Here is an 18,496-nt window from a genome sequence, read left to right as displayed (position 1 = left end):
AGGATCCGAGAACATGCACGTTTCTAGGCAAACAAATATACAACCAAGCAGGCGCGCACTCTATTCGTGTATGGTTACAAAGCCTTCAAGCGGCTCAACTCGAGTGCTTGCGGTCCAGGTCAAGACGGTGCGCTGAGTTAAATGTCAAGTCGCGTGTCAGCGGCGTGGCGCCAGCGCTGAGTCAGCACTGGCGCCACTCAGTCCTCGTGGCACAGGGCCTGCGCGACGCCGCGGTCGCCGAACTCGCGGTGGAAGTTCGTCGCGATCTTCTCGTCCAGTCGGTAGTAATCCTCCACTGACTTGTGCGACTTGACGTCCAGGTCCACGATCGCCACCACACAGTCGAACGCCAGGTCCCGGAAACGCACGTGGTGCTCGAACTCCATGAGGTGCTGAAAGCGCGGCTTCTTGGTCTGCTGCTCGTTGCTTTGCCCCGCATCGTCACCAGGTGAGCGACGCAGGCATAGCAAGAGGGAGCAGTCCTTCAGCGTCGTGGCCACTTGAAATCGCTTCTCCAGCTCCTGGTACAGGTCGTGGAGCTGCTGCAGACGCATGGCTTCACACGACGCCACTTCCTGCAGCACGTCCAGATCCGGTAGGTGATGCAGCGCAATGCGGAGGAAAGCCAGGCCTCGGGCGATACTCCCTTCTTCATCCACGTCTTCGTTTATTGGAGAATCGCGGTGCTGTCGTATTGATGCCACCAGTTCACCGACTGTAGGATCTGCTCCTGGCACTTGCTCTCGCTTGCTCTCTTCGTCGAGCTGCTGCAGCAGAAGCTGAAGATGCCGCACACCATCGACTGAAATATGGTCCAGCAACTGCATCTGCTTCAGGTCCTCCAAGATGCCGAGCTCCTGCAAGACCTGGGTGATCAGCTCAACCACCTCAGGCATCAACTGTGCGTGATCCCGTTCGTGATCATCTGCATGTTCGTCAAAAGTAAGTTCGTTCTCGGTGCCTATGGATTGGCAGGAATGACGGAAGCCCATTCGCTTGCGTCGGCAGTAGGAGTAGCGCGACTGGGCCGCACCCTTCGGTAGAGCGTCCGCATTCAAACCTGTGATGACATTCACCACCTCGTCCTCCGCAGAGCGCACAAAAACCTTGAAGTTATTCTGCGGCGTGCGTTGCAGCGCACGAAGAGCTCGGCGCTTGCGAGCGGGGTCGTGCGAGAACAAATCCAATGGACAGTACTGGCTGATCTCCTCCACCTTCCCTGTGCTCTTCTTGTAGTGCTGGTGCATGCAAAAGCGGCACACGCGTGCCTTCGTTGGGCTGACCAGCGGTCCCTTTGGCTTGAAGCCGATCTTGGGCTTGAGCTCCACGCAGATGTTGCGGAAGCAGCAGTCAAACACGTTACCTGCTCGGGAAGAACCGCTTCGTACGCTGTTCAGTGTCCGTGCAACTGCTACACGCTGCAGAGACGCAGGACGCCCCAGTGTAGCTGTCAGTGTCTCTTTCAGCAAAGTTTCCTCCTCTTCATCGTCCTCCTTATCAGAAGCGCTGCTCACACTTGTGCTGCTACAGACGGCGTACGCCTTGCCATCTGCCTCTGCTCCGTCCTCTTCGTCCTCTTGCTCGCAGTCGGCCTCTTCCTCGTCCGTCTGCTCTGTCATCGACTCTCGTCGTGGCAAATTCGAACCTTCTGCCTCCTCTTTGTCTGCAGCTTCTTCCTCTGCTTCCAGCAGACTCCGTGTCGATTGGAAAATGCTGGGCACACTCTCGTCATCCGGTGGCGGTAGCGTCACGTCCGGCAGCACCATCACGCACTGCAGCGACACGTCGATCTGACTGTGTCTTCTGTGCGCTGGGCGCGTCTCGAGCGCCAGCAACTGCGCGTTCAGCGCCTGCATGAAGCCGCGCTCGACGTCCACGAGCTCCGCCACCTGCAGGTACGTGTTCTCGCGCCGGCCCACGTGGCTGCCGTGCAGCTGCTGCTCCAGGAAGGGCATGATCTCGTGTGTGGCGTAGTCCAGCACCTGTTTCGGGTGCGGGTAGTGCGGCACGTACGTGGGTCGGCGCTTCTTCTTGACCTTGTCGGCCGCCTGCACCACGTCGCACTTCTTGACGCGCAGCAGTTTGCCCTTGAACTCCAGAGCCACGGCGCTGGAGGCGGCGTCAGGCGCCGGACGGTGGCGGAACAGCACGTTGGCGCCGCCCTCAGCCACGTACTTCCACTCGGAGGCCACGAGCCCCACGCAGAGGCGGCGGCGCGACGCGTCGGGCGCGGCGGCCGGACTGGAACTCGGTGGCTTGAGTAGGAACATGTTGCTCTCCAGTTCCGGTATCGGTACGCGCGAGTGCTGTAGCCGACGGCGTTTTTGTTCTGAGACAGCGGCGAGGAAAAGGTCTGGTTGGTGGTTCGGGGAAGTTGATGTGAGTGTAAATCGGAGCCACCTGATATGTTGAAGAAAACGTCCTCGGCAAATTGGAGTGTCGTGGGGCTTATATCCGACTGCGGCAGTTATTTTTACGCCACGACCATGGCGACAACACTGATGCAATCGTGCCTTTGCTGACGTGGATTAAGTGCACTCGTGGATTGCAGCGCGCTGGCATCGCAGAAGAAGGTTTTGGCGCGAGCGCTTTTTCGGATGCAAACATCATAAAACCGGCTGGCTCTTCGTTGCTTGCGATCATTTTGATCGCTTGACCAGCGACCGAGCATGCAGTGGCGGCAGCCACGCGCCGCAACAGAATACTGGTTGGATATCCAATGCCCGTCTACAGTCTTTGGTCACGCAAACGTGCAGAGAGCACTGCTTTTCGTGTCGCATCTTGCTGCAATGCATTATTGGTGCGGACGGTAGTGGTCTCGATTAAAGCCGTACATCTTGTGGTTATCCATGTGTATGCGGACCTTAACGAAAGGTGACTGTACTGTCTTTCCTTCCGCCATTGGCAGCAGCCAAGTTGCAATTTTCTGTGCCATCTTGTGTAACCGCGTTCTCTCGAGCCTGATACTTCAGAAGTCGCGCACCGAGAAAGCCCGACCGCTGGGCGCTGACGGCTTGGCGCCAAGTTCTTGCCGGCGCTGACTGTGCGTCTTGCCGTGTATAACCCACAGTACCAAGCACACCTCAACGCTCACTAGCCACTTTGTTATCCCCCCCCCCGAAGACGAGAGCGATGCAGGCCTTCGAGGAGGAGAGCAAGCGCGTGTTGAAGAAGCAGCGGCTGTGCGTGGCGCAGATCGACCTCCAGCTCGACGAACTGCTGACGCATGTGGAGACCACCAAGCAGCAGCTCGAGGAGCGTCAGCAACAGCTCTGTCGCAAGAAGAACCGCCACTTGGAAGACGCGCCATCCAGCTCGGCCGGGGAGGGCGAAGAAGGCAGCCAGGACTCGAACAGCAACAACGCAGCCACTGAAACTTCAACCTTCAATGACAGAGATAAAACAACCTCGTCGGATGGTGCAGAGATGACGTCCAATGCTGACGACGCAGAGGCCAAGCAGGGCGACGTGGCTGTGGAAGAGCAGGACAACGAAACGGAGTATATCGTGAGGGACTTTATCCGACGCGTGCGACAGTTGAACGTCGAGAAGAGTGTGGCGAGTGAGCTGAAAGCCATCCACGTGCTGTTGTCCAAGTATTCCAAGCAAATCGACAAGGTAGGAGCAGGTTGAGGACGTGGTCTTTTTGATGGAATCTGAGCTTGGTTGGATGTTGATGGTTGTAGAACCTTTGCACTGACATCGCCAAGGTGTGCCGGACGAATGAAATGGATCAGAAGCTCGTGTGTCGTCTGGTGGCTGAATATCTCTACCAAGACGGACAAATTGAGGCGGCAGATGTCATGTGCAAGGTAAACGTGGTATGCTAACCTTAGCAAAGGAGTGGTTGTTGTTAACGTGATTATTTTCTTCCATGCAACAGGAAGCGGAGCTGGAGCTACCACCGACGTACCGGGAGTGCTTTATCGAGCTGCACCAGATCTTGAAAGCAATAAAAGAGCGTGACATGCAACCTGCACTTGAGTACGTTGAGTTGAAAGGGGCCCTCCCTGTAAATATTGGGCAAGTTTGTAATCTTTCATGACGTTGCTGGTGCTACGCTATAGTTGGGCACGGAAGCATCGCAAGGAATTAGGTCGACTTGATATCGACATCGAGTTTGAGCTGGTTCGTCTCAAGTACGTGGACATTCTCGAGTCTTCGCCAGACATGATGGACGCAGTCAACTTTGCGAACAGGGAGCTCCCCTACTTCCATCAGACGCACGCCGAAGGTGAGATTTGGATGTGCAATTCATTTAGCACGTTGGTACTGATTTTCATGGCTCCCTTTGTTTTGCAGAGGTTGGGGTCTTGATGAGTTGTGTGCTGTATAAAGGAAAGCTGGAGGAATCACCGTACAAGAAGCTCTTCACAGACAATCGATGGGAAGAGATTTACGACGCCGTGATTCGTGCTTGCTGTCGTCTTCGCTGTGTTCCTTATCGGTCTTACCTCGAAACATGGTACGAGCTTGAATACCTGTTGTGCTGGTCGTTCGTGGGTGCTAATTACTTGGCTTGTTTAAATGGGTAGCTTGTCGGCTGGAGTGTCTGCACTGCCTGTAATGCGAAAGTTGGTGGCGGTCATAGACACCAAGCTGGCCGACTGGAGTAGTATGGAGGAACTCCCTGTAAGTACCGTTTTCAAGGCCCCTCAGTGTGAAGTACTGAACCTCACTGTACATCGATTTGTCTGGCAGGTGGAGATTCCAATTGCCAAAGAACTTCGGTTCCACAACGTGTTTTCCTGCCCAGTATCAAAGGAAGAAAGCACACCAGAAAACCCGCCAATTTTACTGAAATGTGGTCATGTGATCTGTCGCTCTTGTGTGAAGCGATTCTCGTACAACATGACTCGGTTTGTTGTCCCCTAACTTTTCAGTCGCCAAATGGTACTTACGTATTCACGCTTGCCTAACTGACTTGTTTTCTGTGTGTTGTAAACCGTTGAACTAGACGATTCAAGTGCCCCACGTGCCCTGTTGAGCAGACAGAAAGTGAAACGCGTAAGCTCTACTTCTGAGAATCGGCCGTTTTGCCTTCTTGCGCTCCATGAGTGAGTACCTGTGATGCATGCTCCTTGACTTCATTTGGCTACCCGAGCTGGAAGCGCTTTTCAAATATATCCATATCCGTCAAAGTCTTCTCCTTGCCTTTCTTTTGGCTGTTGTTGTAGCTTCCTCGGTTGCTGCGACCACCTTGGACCTCAACACTAATCTTACGTTTTCGCTGATTGCTGTAGGAAACCGTTGCGGCTACTTTCTTCGGTGGAACTTGCACAGGTTTCTTCTGCTCTTCCTTGTGCCGAAGACGTTCAACATCCTTCTGCAGCGCGAGAATTTTACTTGTCATATCGGCTACCGTGTGTTGCAGCGCATCCAGATCACTCTGCTGGTCAGTGATGAGACTCGTCATCGCGCTGATCACGTTACTGACGTCTCGCTGGTATCGAGCTTGGTGCTGCTTATTGTGATGGAGATCACGACGGACAAACATCAATTCGTGATCTTGAGACAACTGGCTTGTCACCACAGTACCGGGTACGTCTTGAAAGCCTGATACCGAGCTGTGAACTGATGACTGGGAAGAAATGCTGACAAACTGAGGTTGAGAGCTGCCCGGCAGGAACTCTTCCTCGTGGCTTAAATGGGTCTTTCCCCTCAGATGATTCTTCCAGGAAGTGAGAGAGAAGCACGCCGACATCTTCAGCGTCGAGTTGCACCTGGCCACGTCATGCCCATTAGAACTGTATCCCTAAGAGTGCAGCTGTGTTCTGATACCGTTTACAGTGGATCCAGGCGCCTTTGCGGAGATCGACGCCGCCCACAGCTGCGTCCGTGATCATTTCCCTCTCGTAGTCGTAGACCTCACTCGGCCAAACCATCGGGGCCGTGCGCTTCCTGCTCGTACGTCGCGTGTCTTCCAATCTTCGAATTCCAATTGCGTCTTTGGCGGCAAAATGCGGAATGCATTTCCGCGCGCGGATTCCAACTCCAACTTTTGGGCAAGAGTGATGGTCACAACTTCAACATGCGTTTCAAAAGCCACTTCGCCTAGCGACCGTTCATCGACTAGAAATGGCCGCGGAGGCGTACGGCGCCCTGAGCCTGGCGCAGGTGGAAGAGGAGCTACGCAGCGCAGAGGCTTATCTGACGGCGAGCAGAGCGCCACACCCTGTTCCTATAGATGAGGAGCAGAGTGACGCATTCGGTGCGAGTGAATGGGACCAACCACGAAATGAATTGGGCCCGGAACGTGGTTAGTACGCCCTCTAAAGTAAGGCGAGATGGTGTCATAAGTCTGACAATGCGTGCTGCTGACAGAGGATTATAATTACCGTCGAAAGTTGAGAACGCGGCCAGTTCTCTCGGTTTGTGAAGTTAATTTCTGATCTGGTGGAGTAGCGGCAAATTGACGTCAAATATCTTGGTTTTCATTCCATACAGGAAGAACGACGGCGTGAGGTCCTGGCCAAGTTGTCGTCAGAACGCCAGGCTGCTTTGCGATCTCGTCATGTTGGTGACTCAAGTGAAGATATGACGACTGAGGGTGCACTAAACGATTCGTCAGAGGAAATGAATTGGGCTTTGGATGGGAGAAGGTATAGGACGCCAGAGGAACGCCATCAACTCATTCAGAAGCTGCTCAGTGACAGAAGTGTAGATATTAGCTCTGGGGAGGCTGAAGTTCACGAGTTGTATGTTGAAGTGTCCTCTGTTCGCAACATTGACGCTGGAGACGAACTATCCCGGGAGTCTCAACATGCATCGAATGCAAGTAGTGATGCACCAAGTACGCAGTCCGATGACGAAGATGAGCTATACTACGCATCAGACATACTTGACAATGCGACTGCTACCGACATCCAACCACGGTCGAGACTTGACTTTATTTACGAAGAGGAAGAAGTTCACCAGTTGACAAATCCCAACGACTCCGCTTCACCAGAGCCCCGATTATCGCAAATGCCAACGATCATGCAGAGCAGAATAGAAGCAGCAGATGAAACAATACAGTCTACTGTGCTTGCGAAAAGCGTGGGGCAAGAGAAGCCGGGAGAACAAACGACAGACGATGAATTTGTTCAGCAATCAATTGATGAAGACCAGAAGTACATTGAAGAACCTTGGCAGTCAGCTGACGAGCTGCTCGGGAAGACGTTATCGCATTCAGTAGATGCTGTGAATACTGACCAGTACCAACCAGCATCCAAGCGACCATCAAATCGAATTGACTTTTTAGCACGGCCTCGAAATCAGACGTTTGCAGAGCGCGAGAAGCAGCGTCTTCTTATTGAGATGGAGCAGCTTCGCGAGTGCACTTTTCATCCTAATGTCCTGAAACTTCCTCGATCGATGCCAAAGGCTAGGGCATTAGATCAGGATAGTTCGATTGTCCGTCCTGACACGACGGACTTCCAGTGGCTAACTTTGAGTCCACGCCAAAAGATTTTTATGCGGGCTGATGACTCGGGGTTGGATACTGACGGCTGCAAGGAAAATGGTAGTCAAAACGTGATCCAGAGATTGCATTTGGACGGAACATCTCGTTACGATTCACGAGAGCGTGCTCGCGAGGCACTTGAGGCACACGAGCTTCAGGAATGCACGTTCAAGCCAAAAATCAATGCGACGTCCAAGTCAATGTTCAGTATGGTGGACTACAAGCCAATTCACCACCGAGTCTCAGACCTTCAGCGTGCAAAGGTATGCTGTGTGTGTCGTTGCCCCAAGTTGTGCAGCGGTACTAACTGTGAATGGTGTGTTTAGGCAGAATACATCGAGCGCATTCGTGAACAACTCGATCTGGAAGAACGCGGACCACTTTCATTCACGCCCATGATAAATCCCAAGAGCCGAGAGATTGCAGCAAACAAGTTGGCTGAAAGAGAGGCTGATGTATTTAGCCAGACTAACATTGGCAAGCCAAAATCCGTGAAGGTAACTGAGCGTCTTGCAGAAGATGCCGATGCCATTGCCGAGAGACGGCTAGCCACTCAAGAATACTTCGATATGCTGAATGAGCAACCATTTGCGCCAAAAATTAGCGACATCTCGAGAAAAATCGTGGAGCAAAAGCCCGAGTTTAAGATGGACTTCGTTGCACGTCAAGAGTACTTCCAGTCCCGTGACCAAGAGAAGATGGAAACTCTTGAAGGGTTTTGCGATATGGATTTCGCTCGTGGAGAGAGACTAACATTCAAACCGGATATTGGAAATGCAGACGGCGTGTTGAAACAATTGCGCCCTGATCGACGCACCGAAAGCAGTCACCAAAAGCTCTATCGGCTCACATATAACGACCAAAGAGAAGCTGAGCTCAAGAAGCAGCGACTACGCGAGGAACAGTACGCTCAATACACCTTCAAGCCAGAAATCAATCCTGTTTCGAAGGCACTAGGCAGATCGTCAACTCTTGATGAGCTTTCACACCCTGTCCTTGACATTCAACACGATCCGCCGATGTCAAAGCGTTCACCCCCACAAGAACGGAGGAGTGCTGATGATTCGTCTTCATCCAGGGTAGTGCTGAGGCAGTATTTTGCCAACAAACGCTTTCGTTCTCGGGTTGCACTAGAAATGGAGGAGGCTAGCAAAGCTGAATGCACTTTCCAGCCCTCGCTGGGTGCCTCCAAAACCCGCAATGGCAGCTCCAATGCAGCCAAGATGTACAACAGAGAACCACGATCGAGGTCGAAGTTGGAATGGCAATCGGAGAATTTGCTTCATCTGATCGAAGCCGAGCGTCAGAAGAAGTCGGACGAGATAGAAGCAAAGCGGAACGCCCAGGAACTGAAGGAATTGGAAGAATGCACATTCCGTCCTAATCTGCAGAAACCAAGGCGAAGAGGAAAATCTGATGCAAAAGGCTCTCCATCCCCGCCACGGGACGTCGAAGCTGACGAGGTGAGCACACATTTTCTTTCGTACTGCAGTTTTAGTTATCTCCAACGTTATGCTATCGCACACAGAAACCAGTTATCGTTCGTGGCCTTGGACGCTTTCTGGAGCTTCGAGACCTCGCTCGGAAGCAGCAAGCGGAGCAAAAACAACGAGAGCAGAAAGTATTTGCGCCAAACACTACCTACGAGCCACGCAGTTACACAGTGCCAAAACCCTTCAAGCTGTCTGAATCAAACAGAGACTCCATTCGGAGGCGGCTGAAGGTGCGTGAGGAAATGCGTGCTAAGGAAAGCCAGGAGTGCACTTTCCGACCGCAGACCGTCTCAGCGCGAAGCCGGCGTGTCCTTCAGAATATGCTAAACAACTGAGTTAGAACGACGAGCGGGAGAATGCCCGTCAAGTGATGCGTTGATAAGGTCAAGCGAGCAATAGAATTCTGAAACAACGACTACATGTAATGGTCACTACAACTGCGTTTATTGATTGGCAGCGGATGACTTTTATTAGATATTTTACCGGATTGACACATCGAAAGACCACTCCTGCTCCGTGAAAGCAGGCTTTCGGCACAGCGGACAGGTGGTACTGGTGTTAAACCAGTCGATCACGCAGTCCTCATGGAACTGATGCGAGCACGGGAGCTTCACCATCCGGTCCTTGAACTCGTCCACAACTTCCGGTCCCTCTTCATCCGAGTCGTAGTCGTTCAGACAGATACAACACGTGCGGTCCGTGCAGTCCGAGTCAGTGCACTGCTCCACATCAACGTCTTCCAGTGCCAGCACAGCTGCAGTTTGACGACGGTTGATCTCCTTCTGTACTTGGGGGATGTCTAAGAATTCCTCCAGCAGCACGAGCATCCCGTTCAGGTTGGCAAAAGCGCGTGTGTTTCTCGACTGTGTGTCGTGAAGGAACACGGACATATCCGTGTACGCATCCAACATCTTGCGCACGAACTGCTGCAGCTTGTTGCGTCGCTCCTTCACGATGGCTTGAGTGTCGCAACGCATGTGCTTGCGCGGGAACGTGGGGATCTCCAGCGCCGGCAACAGCAGAGCCGATGCAAGTGCAAACTCCTTGCATTGCACGCGCTTTGTGTCGTCGTGGAACTGGAGATCCCACTTCTGGAAGAGCTTGAGTAGCTGCTGGCGGAAGTAGAAGAACTCCGAGTAGCGCTTGATCAGTGCCCACTCGCCGGCGTCGGCTAAGCGCGCGGTGCTGCGGATCTGCAGCTTGTAGACCGTGAACTTGATGGCCTCGGAGTGCAGCATGGCGGTCAGCGTGTTGGTCTGGATCTCCATCTTGTCCATGTCGTGGTGGCGCGCCTTGAGCAAGCGGCGCGACCGGCCGTCGAGCTCGTCGATGGACAGCGGCGACGACGTGGCACTCACGGTGGGGCTCGCATCGAAGGAGGATCGGGACGGCATGGCAGTGCTATGGTGGAAGGGAGCTAGGGTGGAGCCACTTGAGACGAAGGCGGCCAATTGAGAAGTGAGGCTTCCGGGCGACATGCACAAAACGAGACGGTTCGCCGACGGTGCATGAGCTTCAACCCTGTTATTTGTTGTGTTTTCATATATGCTGACTTTTATTTGATACTGAATATATATTCAAGTACTAACTGGGTTATTATTGACTTTTGTACCTGATATACCTGCTATGACTTATAATATATATTGAACCTTGTTTTGATGAAAGTGTGCGACAGGGTCAGAAACGCTCACTCGTATCTGGCCAATAGAAGGCTTACTTTCAAAAAAAAGAAAACACACTGTAGTTAACTATGGTGTAGAGGAGGCTGCAAAAACATGCGCATCCTCTGCAGAAAAAAGAATATGACTTGTCGTTTGTATGGCTGCGGTACACCAAGCACAACATCCAGTCGATGGACACCATCGCCTCGGAGCGGCGTGGTGAGGAATCGATGGTGCGTGCAGCATGTCACGTGAGGCAGGGTTGCGAGTTGCAGTGCGAGTGCGCAGTGCAATGGATTTCCCCATGCATGGCTGGTGCTGATGAACGCCTCCTCGATCTACTGACCGCGAGGTTCTTAGTCGAGCAATCCCTGCGCAACGGGCCTGCCAACACGATGGGTGCCTTGATGAGGGAATGCAGACCACCTGTACGCTCTGTATCTGGCGTGCGCGCTGATCTATCGAATGGATGATGTGTCCGAGAGCAGGAGCAGTGCAGCTTGCTGACAACAAGTTGCTGCTGCATGGCAGTTGGCCGAATGGACCCCATGGTTAGCATTGCTGTCGCCGCCAGAATGAGGACCACTACATCATAACGCTTCATCTGTGTGTCTTACCGCTAGAAACATCATGTAGCTTCTTAATAATACTAGTAGTAAGTCGTCAAGAACCCTTGCAACAACATTCGTTTACCTTGTTCGTGCTTGGGGTTTTCTGCCAAATACAAACGCCAGGTCGCTTTCTCTTTCTTGCGGACGCGCCTCCCATTGGGCAGCAACGTTGAAGCTGCTAGTCACTGGTTTCATTCACAATCATTATTCAACTGCCCTCACTTCACTAACTGCGCTCCTTACAGCTTGGAGTGACTCAACTCGAGCTTGGCGATGGTGCGCATGTGAACCTCGTCCGGTCCATCGGCGATGCGGAGCGTCCGGAGCGCTGCGTACAAGTATGATAGAATAAAGTCCTGGCCGACACCAGCAGCACCGTGGATCTGGATGGCGCGGTCGCAAACGTCCAGCGCCATGTTGGGCGCCACGATCTTGATCATGGCGATGGCCTGCTGGGCGACCTTGTTTCCCCGCTTGTCCATCTGGTGTGCGGCCTGCAGGGTGAGCAGACGTGCGCTGTCGAGCTCGCAGCGCGACTTGGCAATCTGAGAGCACACGAGGGCGTTCTCGGCCAGGAGCTGCTTGAAGGCCGTGCGCGTCTTGGCACGCTGCACCATCAGCTCAAGGCAGCGCTCCGCCGCACCGATCGCGCGCATGCAGTGGTGGATGCGACCCGGGCCGAGGCGCGCCTGGGCGATCTCAAACCCGCGGCCCTCGCCCAACAAGACGTTGCTGAACGGCACGCGGACGTCCTTGAACAGCATCTCCATGTGGCCGTGCGGTGCATCGTCGTAACCAAACACATGCATGGGCTTGACAATATGTACGCCCGGCGCGTCCATAGGCACCAATATCATCGACTGCTGCTTAAACGTACTCTCCTTTGCTCGCTCCGCGTGTTTGCCCATGAGCACGATAATTTTACAGCGCGGGTCGCCAGCTCCAGAGATGTAAAACTTGTGGCCGTTGATCACATACTCCTGGCGCTCTTCGTCACGAACAATGTTCGTTTCGATGTTGGTTGCGTCGGAAGACGCAACACGCTTCTCCGTCATAGCAAAACATGAGCGAATCTCACCCTTGAGCAGCGGCACGAGCCACTTGTGCTTCTGCTCCACAGTGCAGAAGCGCGTGAGGATCTCCATGTTGCCAGTATCCGGAGCAGAGCAGTTGAAAACCTCCGGCGCCAACACGATCGAGCGGCCCATCACCTCGCACATGAGTCCGTACTCGAGGTTGGTGAGGTCTCCACCGTAGTTGACATCAGGACCCCTACCGTCAAGCGCTGGCACCACGCACTCAGGCAGGAAGAGGTTCCAGAGACCCATCGCCTTGGCCTCCTTCTTGAGCTCCTCGATGATAGGCGGCACAACGTCCCACACGCGGCCTTCTTCACGTGCCTTGGCAATCTGTTCAAGGTGCACGTACTCCGCAGGGTATACGCGTGTCTGACAGAACTTGAGCAGCTTCTTGTAAATCTGCAATGCGTGCGGACGGATCGGGAACGGCAAGATGTGCTCCAGCTCAGGCTCCGGATAAATATCCGCCGACGCGTCCATGATATCATCACTCATTGCCAGCAGTCGGTCCATCGTAGTCTTCGCGCACGCAGCGTTGGCCGACGACGCGTTGCCCAGCAGCGCACGGGCGTACACCCCATGGCAAATAGCTGCGAAGCGGTATACAACCATGCCCATGAAGAAGTTCCAGGTCTGCGTGTTAAGCGGGAAGCTCTTTGCGCGACGGCAGTACCCCAGCAGCAGTTCACTCTCCGATGGAATGCCGAGCTTTTTCAACGGAGTGTCTGACAGTCCTGGGGCCATGATCGTGTTCGAGTTGTCACTAGGCAGTCTGTACGCCGAGGCCAGCGTCGCAACATCCGCGAACGGGTTGCCAATGGTGCACAGCTCCCAGTCCAGAATGGCAAGCACGCGAGGCTCCGTCGGGTGGAAGATCATGTTGTCAATCCGGAAGTCTCCGTGGACGATGCTGGCTCCTCCGTTCTCGTTCGTGGTCGCCTTTTCCGCGTCGTCTGCATTCTGCTCCAGCCAATGCTGCAATTGGGTCATCTTGGGGTTGTCCTTCACGCCGGCCTCGGCAAAGACCTTCTGGCCTCCTTGTACCTGTCGACTCCAGCGAGTCACCACGCGGTGGCAGTACTTCTCCGGCTTGCCAAAATCCGCCAGCCCAAGCTTCTTGTAGTCTAGCTCGTGCAGCTTGACCAGCGCGTCTACCGCCGAGCTATACATGGCATAGCGGTACATGGGCTTGACGCCGGGCAGCGACGGGTCCTGGAAGATGCGGCCGTGCACGTACTCCATGAGGTAGAAGGCCGTGCCAATGACTTTGACGTCCTCACATAGCAGTATGGCGCGCGGCACAGGCACCTCCGTGTGCTCCAGAGCCTCCAGAACGCGATATTCACGTTCCACGGCGTGTGCGGACGGCAGGATCTTGCCGTGCGGCTTCTTGCGCAGCACCCACTTGGCGCCCGAGCCGCCCATGGTCACTAGGTACGTGGGGTTGGACTGGCCGTGCTGGAACTGGCGGATGGACTCGATGGCGCCATGGGACGCGCCCAGACGCGAGTGAATGTACGCCGTGAGCGCCGGCGCGTCTAGCGCTTGGCGAACGTCTTGCACCGTCATAAAGAGAGAGAGTAAAGCACTTGAGCAACACCAGGACAATTGGGAAGTGAAGGCGGGGTGTGTCGGCACGATATGTTTGTGCGAATTAATATATTGTATCTGTCAGTACATACAGAATAGGAGGTAAATGAAACTGGAGGTTGATTTAGTATGTAACAACTGGTGACGCTAATGCTACGTATTGATAGTTTATCGCTAATACGAGATATGATGTCTGGAAGGGTTGGTGGTGTTGCGTAAACCGTTGGGAGGACAACTTCAACGTGAAGTTGATCACTTGCTTACGTCGAACGAAAGAGAGAGAGACCGACGTGCAGCTTGCAAGGGGGTTGACACCAATTTGGTTTTGAGTTACGGGTGCGTTTTGTTTTACCTCGAGCTCTTCAGTTTTGCTGTCCTAGTTGGTCTCGGCAAACTCTTTGTTGAGCGCGCCGCCGATGACCAGGTGCATGATCTCGGACGTGCCTTCGTAGATCTCAGTGATCCGAGCGTCGCGGTAGTGGCGCTCCGCTGGCATCTCCGACACGTAGCCCATGCCGCCGAGCACCTGAATCGCCTGGTGGGAGCACATGGTGGCAGCCTCCGACGCCTTGAGTTTCGCCATCGCCGCCAGCTTCGTGAACGGTCGACCCGCGTCCTTCTCCGCCGCAGCCCTCCATGTCAACAGACGCGCAGCCTCGATCTCTGTGGCCATCGTCGACAGCTTCGTCTGGATGATGGGGTTCTTCGCCAGAGGCACTCCGAACGTCTTGCGGGTTTGCGCGTACGCGATGGCACAGTCATACGAAGCCTGGGCAATGCCCAGTCCCTGCGACGCAATGCCGATGCGACCCGAGTCCAGCGTGATCATGGCGATCTTAAAACCGTCTCCCTCCTTGCCAAGAAGGTTCTCCCTGGGAACCTCGACGTCCTCGAAGATAAGGTTACCCGTGCTCGATCCACGGATACCAAGCTTATCCTCCTTCTTGCCCAACGAGAAGCCTGGAGCATTCGTCGGCACGATGAAGGCGCTGATTCCCTTGTGCTTGAGCGACTTGTCCGTCGTTGCAAACACAATAGCCTGGTCAGCGTCGTGGGCGTTGGTAATCCACGCCTTGGTGCCGTTCAGCACGTACCCCTTGTCAGTGGCACGTGCTGTCGTCGAGGCGGCACCAGCATCACTGCCATTGCCCGGCTCACTCAGTCCGAAGCAGCCCAACTTCTCTCCGCTGGCAAAGGGTGTGAGGTGTTTCTGCTTCTGCTCTGGCGAACCAAACTTCTCCAGCGGCGCACAGTACAGTGACTGCAACACATTTCACACAACCGTTAGCCTTACTGTCCGTGTATCGCAGCTCGTGCCAACTCTGAACGCTCACGTTGTTGACGGACATGACGACGCCCGTGGACGCGCAACCGCGACTGATCTCCTCCATAGCGATGGCGTAGGCCAAGTAGTCGAGTCCTGCTCCTCCGTACTCTTCGTTGATGGCGACCCCCATGAGTCCCATCTCTCCGATCTCCTTCACCTGCTTGGCCGGGAACTTGTGCTCTCTGTCGATCTCCCCGGCGATCGGCTTGAGGTTCTTGGCCGCGTACTGCACACACATGTCACGCAGCATGGAGTGCTCCTCCGGCAGCGTCGACAAGAAGCCAAAGGAGCGCGTTTGCGAGCGTCTGCATGAAAAAAAAAAATACCCAAAAGACGCGTCAGATTGTTCAATTCTGCGTCTGTAAAGCCGGGAAATGGGCGTAAAATGCAGCAGAACGTACGCATGCTTGAGCGCGGAGGAGGAGGCCGTAGCGGCGCGCTGAAGAGGCTTGGAGAACATGATCTGGGTGTGGGGTGTGCCCGGCGACGCAAGGTCTGGAGTGAAGCCTAGAATACGTCAGCGAGAGGCGGTTCTGGAGATCAGCGATCTAATGCGATATCACAGGCAATCGTTGTATGCGAAAATAGAGGCAAACATTAGACTTGGTCTTGCTGTTGCAATGAACGTGCTATGTTTCGTTGAAGTCACAAAACAAGGATAGAGAGATGATCAGAAATGGAAAGGATCGACGTCGGATCGACGAAAAGATCCCGACGTGCGGGATACCTGACGTTGAAGTGATTGTGCCATTTTGCCTTTTGTTTCTAGTTGTACAAATACCTGCATGTGGCTCCTACTTGTGAGGGCTCCGCACTTATAAGATTGAGCAGCACGAGTTGTTGTTGGCCCCGATGGTGCACGGGCCGTGCTTGACTTCCCACACGAGGTACTCCACCGCCTCCCGCTGGAATGTTTCGGGGCAGACGTAGTCCCAGCCGCTGTACGCAGCCTGCTCCTGCTCCGACAGCTTGATGCCTTTGACAACTGAGATATCGAAGGAGCCGATATCTGCTTGCGACGCCGCGTTGATCTCGTTGTCCGGCACGAACGGCGGAGAGATCTGCATCTGCTCCATCGCCGCCCAGTCGATGGAGGAGAAAAACCGCATCCGCTTCACTTCCTCGGCACCTTTTGCGCCTAGCCGTTTGGTCGGATCTCGAATCAGCAATTCTAAATGGACGAATACAAGAGAGTGGAGTGTGTGAGTTCTTGGAGTTTCCCGACCACCAAAGCACCTCTGCAAACTTACGTTGGATGAGTTCTGCCGCGTCCGGAGAAAAGTACTTGGAGTCGTACGCCGGCGTTAGCTCTAGAGTTGCCTTGTCGTAAGCCTGCTGCTTGTCCTCATGAAGTGCTTTAGCCTTCGATGTCCGGAAGGGGCATTTGCCGTACAAGAGTTCATATACCAAGCACCCGTAACTCCACCAATCTACCGTTTGGGTGTATACCAACCGATTCCCATTTTCATCTCGCAAAAGCATTTCGGGAGCCCAGTAGCCTCGCGTACCGCATCTTCCTGTCAATGTTGGTGTCACCTCGACAGCTAAACCAAGATCTGAAATGCTGCAGTTGCCCTTCTCGTCCAGCAAAATGTTTTCCGGCTTCAAGTCTCGATACACGATATTTTTCTCGTGCAAGTGTTGAATGCCCAGCAGAATTTGTGCTGCCCAGAAGCGCACTTGCGTCTCGGAAAATCTGGCGCGATTGAGGTGGAACGATAAGTCTCCACCAGTACGCAGGTCAAGCACCAAGAAGAGTTCCTCGGTTGTCTGGAAAGAATACTTCAGACACACGACGAATGGAGACGAGATCATAGCCAGGATTTTACGCTCCGCTAGACACAACTTTTCTGCGTGTTTCTTCTTGATCATCTTCTTGTTCATCACTTTCATAGCGTACAGCGACGCGGAGGTGCGTTTGATGCACCCATTTACCATACCGAAACCACCTCGACCGAGTACACGCAGCACAGTAAAATCTTCCTCGTTCACGCGCCGCTTTTGCAAAAACAGGAAGGCAATCAGGCGCTTGTAAAAGGCAGAGGAACGGAAATCCTTCATGTGGAACTGCTCCAGACTGCACAGCACGCAGGCCTCCAGCTCGTCAAACAGTGGCAGTGAGGAAATCTTCGATTCCAAACTCGACCGCTTCTCGATTCGTTGATTGCTCGCTCTGGACGACGCGCTCTCCGGTCGATTCTCCATTCCCAGGTCGTTTAACTCGCTAGTAGACACTGTGCTAGCCGTAGGACTTGCCGCCATGGTGGGACTGCCGTCTCGTACGCAGTTCATCGAGTCTCCACGCTCCGACTCAGTCCCGACGGGAAATTGTTTGCGCTTGAAAACTGTGCTTAACCGCAGAACCACATCACCTCCGACTCCAACCGGGCTTGCCTCTGTGGATGCACTGCTATATACGCTGCGAACGTCCGCCCTCGACACAGATGACTCGTTCTTGCGCCAAAATACAATTCCGTTCGTCGTCATCGAAGCCACGTTGAGCTCGTCGAGGCAGCCGAGAGACATCCTCGTCGGACTCGGTCGACCCACCGGAGGGCTGTGCAAATTCATGCCTGTTCCTGTGGCCGTTGAGCCGCCTGGCATCGCAATCGAAGTGGAGTATTCCGACGTCGACGTGGCCGTCATGGGTGAGATTGGCGACTGATGCAGCCGCGCTTCTCCTCTCATTACTGGCGACCAAACCGTGACGCCGCTTTCCCTCGTTGTTGCATTGGTATCACCTGGCGTAGCACTGCCAAAGAACAAGTCCCAGATCTCACGCGCCTTGCCCGCGCGCTGCTCGGGGGTTTGCAGCGTGCGGTACTTGGTCACTTCCACCAAAAAGTCGAGTTTCCTGCTGCCGTGCTGCTCAGCCTCGCAGAACCTGCGGAAGAAGTAGAAGCCCAGCGGCATGTCCAGCAGGTTCTCGAGGCCGAGCCAGTCGCTGCCCAACGCGCGCTCCTGGCGGTCCACGAACTGCGTCAACTCGTTGGCCGACGGGTTGTAGAAGGCGGCGCTGGGCCCGCGCTGCGAGTTGGTCACGGCGCCGATGTACTGCGCGTCCTGGATGGCATCGTGCAGCTCGTCCATCGTAGCCGTCTGTCCTTCCTGGCGCTGGGGGCGATTGGAGATAGACTCACGCTGCTACAAACCAGAAATACGTTGCTCCTCGGGTTTCCGCACTTGAGATTGTATATTTGAGTCGCTGGATGAAAAGCGGTCTGTGATCTACTTGTACGAACACGAAGGGGGGCTGGAAATAGCAAGCGCGAGGACGTGGCCTCGAGTAAA

General features: G+C 54.2%; 8 protein-coding genes across 8 annotated transcripts; 2 read left to right on the top strand and 6 right to left on the bottom strand.

Annotated features, from left to right (window-relative positions):
• Positions 1-197: 197 nt before the first annotated feature.
• On the bottom strand, positions 198-2,270 carry KRP23_14509 (Inositol-pentakisphosphate 2-kinase; the record flags this gene model as incomplete). Its single annotated transcript, XM_067885338.1, has 1 exon — positions 198-2,270. The coding sequence occupies one exon, from the start codon at positions 2,268-2,270 to the stop codon at positions 198-200; it is 2,073 nt and encodes a 690-aa protein (XP_067737524.1).
• Positions 2,271-3,132: 862 nt separating this feature from the next.
• On the top strand, positions 3,133-5,024 carry KRP23_14508 (Protein RMD5-like protein; the record flags this gene model as incomplete). The annotated part of the gene is made up of 8 exons (XM_067885337.1): positions 3,133-3,618; positions 3,687-3,812; positions 3,884-3,984; positions 4,068-4,234; positions 4,303-4,465; positions 4,536-4,632; positions 4,702-4,859; positions 4,958-5,024. The coding sequence occupies 8 exons, from the start codon at positions 3,133-3,135 to the stop codon at positions 5,022-5,024; spliced, it is 1,365 nt and encodes a 454-aa protein (XP_067737523.1).
• Positions 5,025-5,095: 71 nt separating this feature from the next.
• On the bottom strand, positions 5,096-5,885 carry KRP23_14507 (uncharacterized protein; the record flags this gene model as incomplete). The annotated part of the gene is made up of 2 exons (XM_067885336.1): positions 5,096-5,723; positions 5,782-5,885. 2 exons carry the CDS (start codon positions 5,883-5,885, stop codon positions 5,096-5,098), a joined length of 732 nt encoding a protein of 243 aa, XP_067737522.1.
• A 193-nt stretch (positions 5,886-6,078) lies between these two features.
• On the top strand, positions 6,079-9,272 carry KRP23_14506 (uncharacterized protein; the record flags this gene model as incomplete). Its single annotated transcript, XM_067885335.1, has 5 exons — positions 6,079-6,259; positions 6,325-6,371; positions 6,448-7,707; positions 7,771-8,907; positions 8,973-9,272. The coding sequence occupies 5 exons, from the start codon at positions 6,079-6,081 to the stop codon at positions 9,270-9,272; spliced, it is 2,925 nt and encodes a 974-aa protein (XP_067737521.1).
• Positions 9,273-9,416: 144 nt separating this feature from the next.
• KRP23_14505 (E3 ubiquitin-protein ligase Iruka) lies at positions 9,417-10,331 on the bottom strand (the record flags this gene model as incomplete). Its single annotated transcript, XM_067885334.1, has 1 exon — positions 9,417-10,331. The coding sequence occupies one exon, from the start codon at positions 10,329-10,331 to the stop codon at positions 9,417-9,419; it is 915 nt and encodes a 304-aa protein (XP_067737520.1).
• Positions 10,332-11,448: 1,117 nt separating this feature from the next.
• On the bottom strand, positions 11,449-13,857 carry KRP23_14504 (putative acyl-CoA dehydrogenase IBR3; the record flags this gene model as incomplete). Its single annotated transcript, XM_067885333.1, has 1 exon — positions 11,449-13,857. The coding sequence occupies one exon, from the start codon at positions 13,855-13,857 to the stop codon at positions 11,449-11,451; it is 2,409 nt and encodes an 802-aa protein (XP_067737519.1).
• Positions 13,858-14,254: 397 nt separating this feature from the next.
• Positions 14,255-15,665, bottom strand: KRP23_14503 (Short-chain specific acyl-CoA dehydrogenase, mitochondrial; the record flags this gene model as incomplete). Its single annotated transcript, XM_067885332.1, has 3 exons — positions 14,255-15,139; positions 15,213-15,510; positions 15,607-15,665. The coding sequence occupies 3 exons, from the start codon at positions 15,663-15,665 to the stop codon at positions 14,255-14,257; spliced, it is 1,242 nt and encodes a 413-aa protein (XP_067737518.1).
• Positions 15,666-16,020: 355 nt separating this feature from the next.
• On the bottom strand, positions 16,021-18,295 carry KRP23_14502 (G protein-coupled receptor kinase 1; the record flags this gene model as incomplete). The annotated part of the gene is made up of 3 exons (XM_067885330.1): positions 16,021-16,376; positions 16,456-16,635; positions 17,146-18,295. The coding sequence occupies 3 exons, from the start codon at positions 18,293-18,295 to the stop codon at positions 16,021-16,023; spliced, it is 1,686 nt and encodes a 561-aa protein (XP_067737517.1).
• Between the last annotated feature and the right edge of the window lie 201 nt (positions 18,296-18,496).

The sequence above is a fragment of the Phytophthora ramorum genome (genome assembly GCF_020800215.1).
Source record: "Phytophthora ramorum isolate Pr-102 chromosome Unknown Phyram_PR-102_s0021, whole genome shotgun sequence".
NCBI classification, from domain to species: domain Eukaryota; phylum Oomycota; class Peronosporomycetes; order Peronosporales; family Peronosporaceae; genus Phytophthora; species Phytophthora ramorum.
The sequence above is the reverse complement of the archived record's forward strand: the minus strand, read 5'-3'. Positions and strand labels throughout refer to the sequence as shown.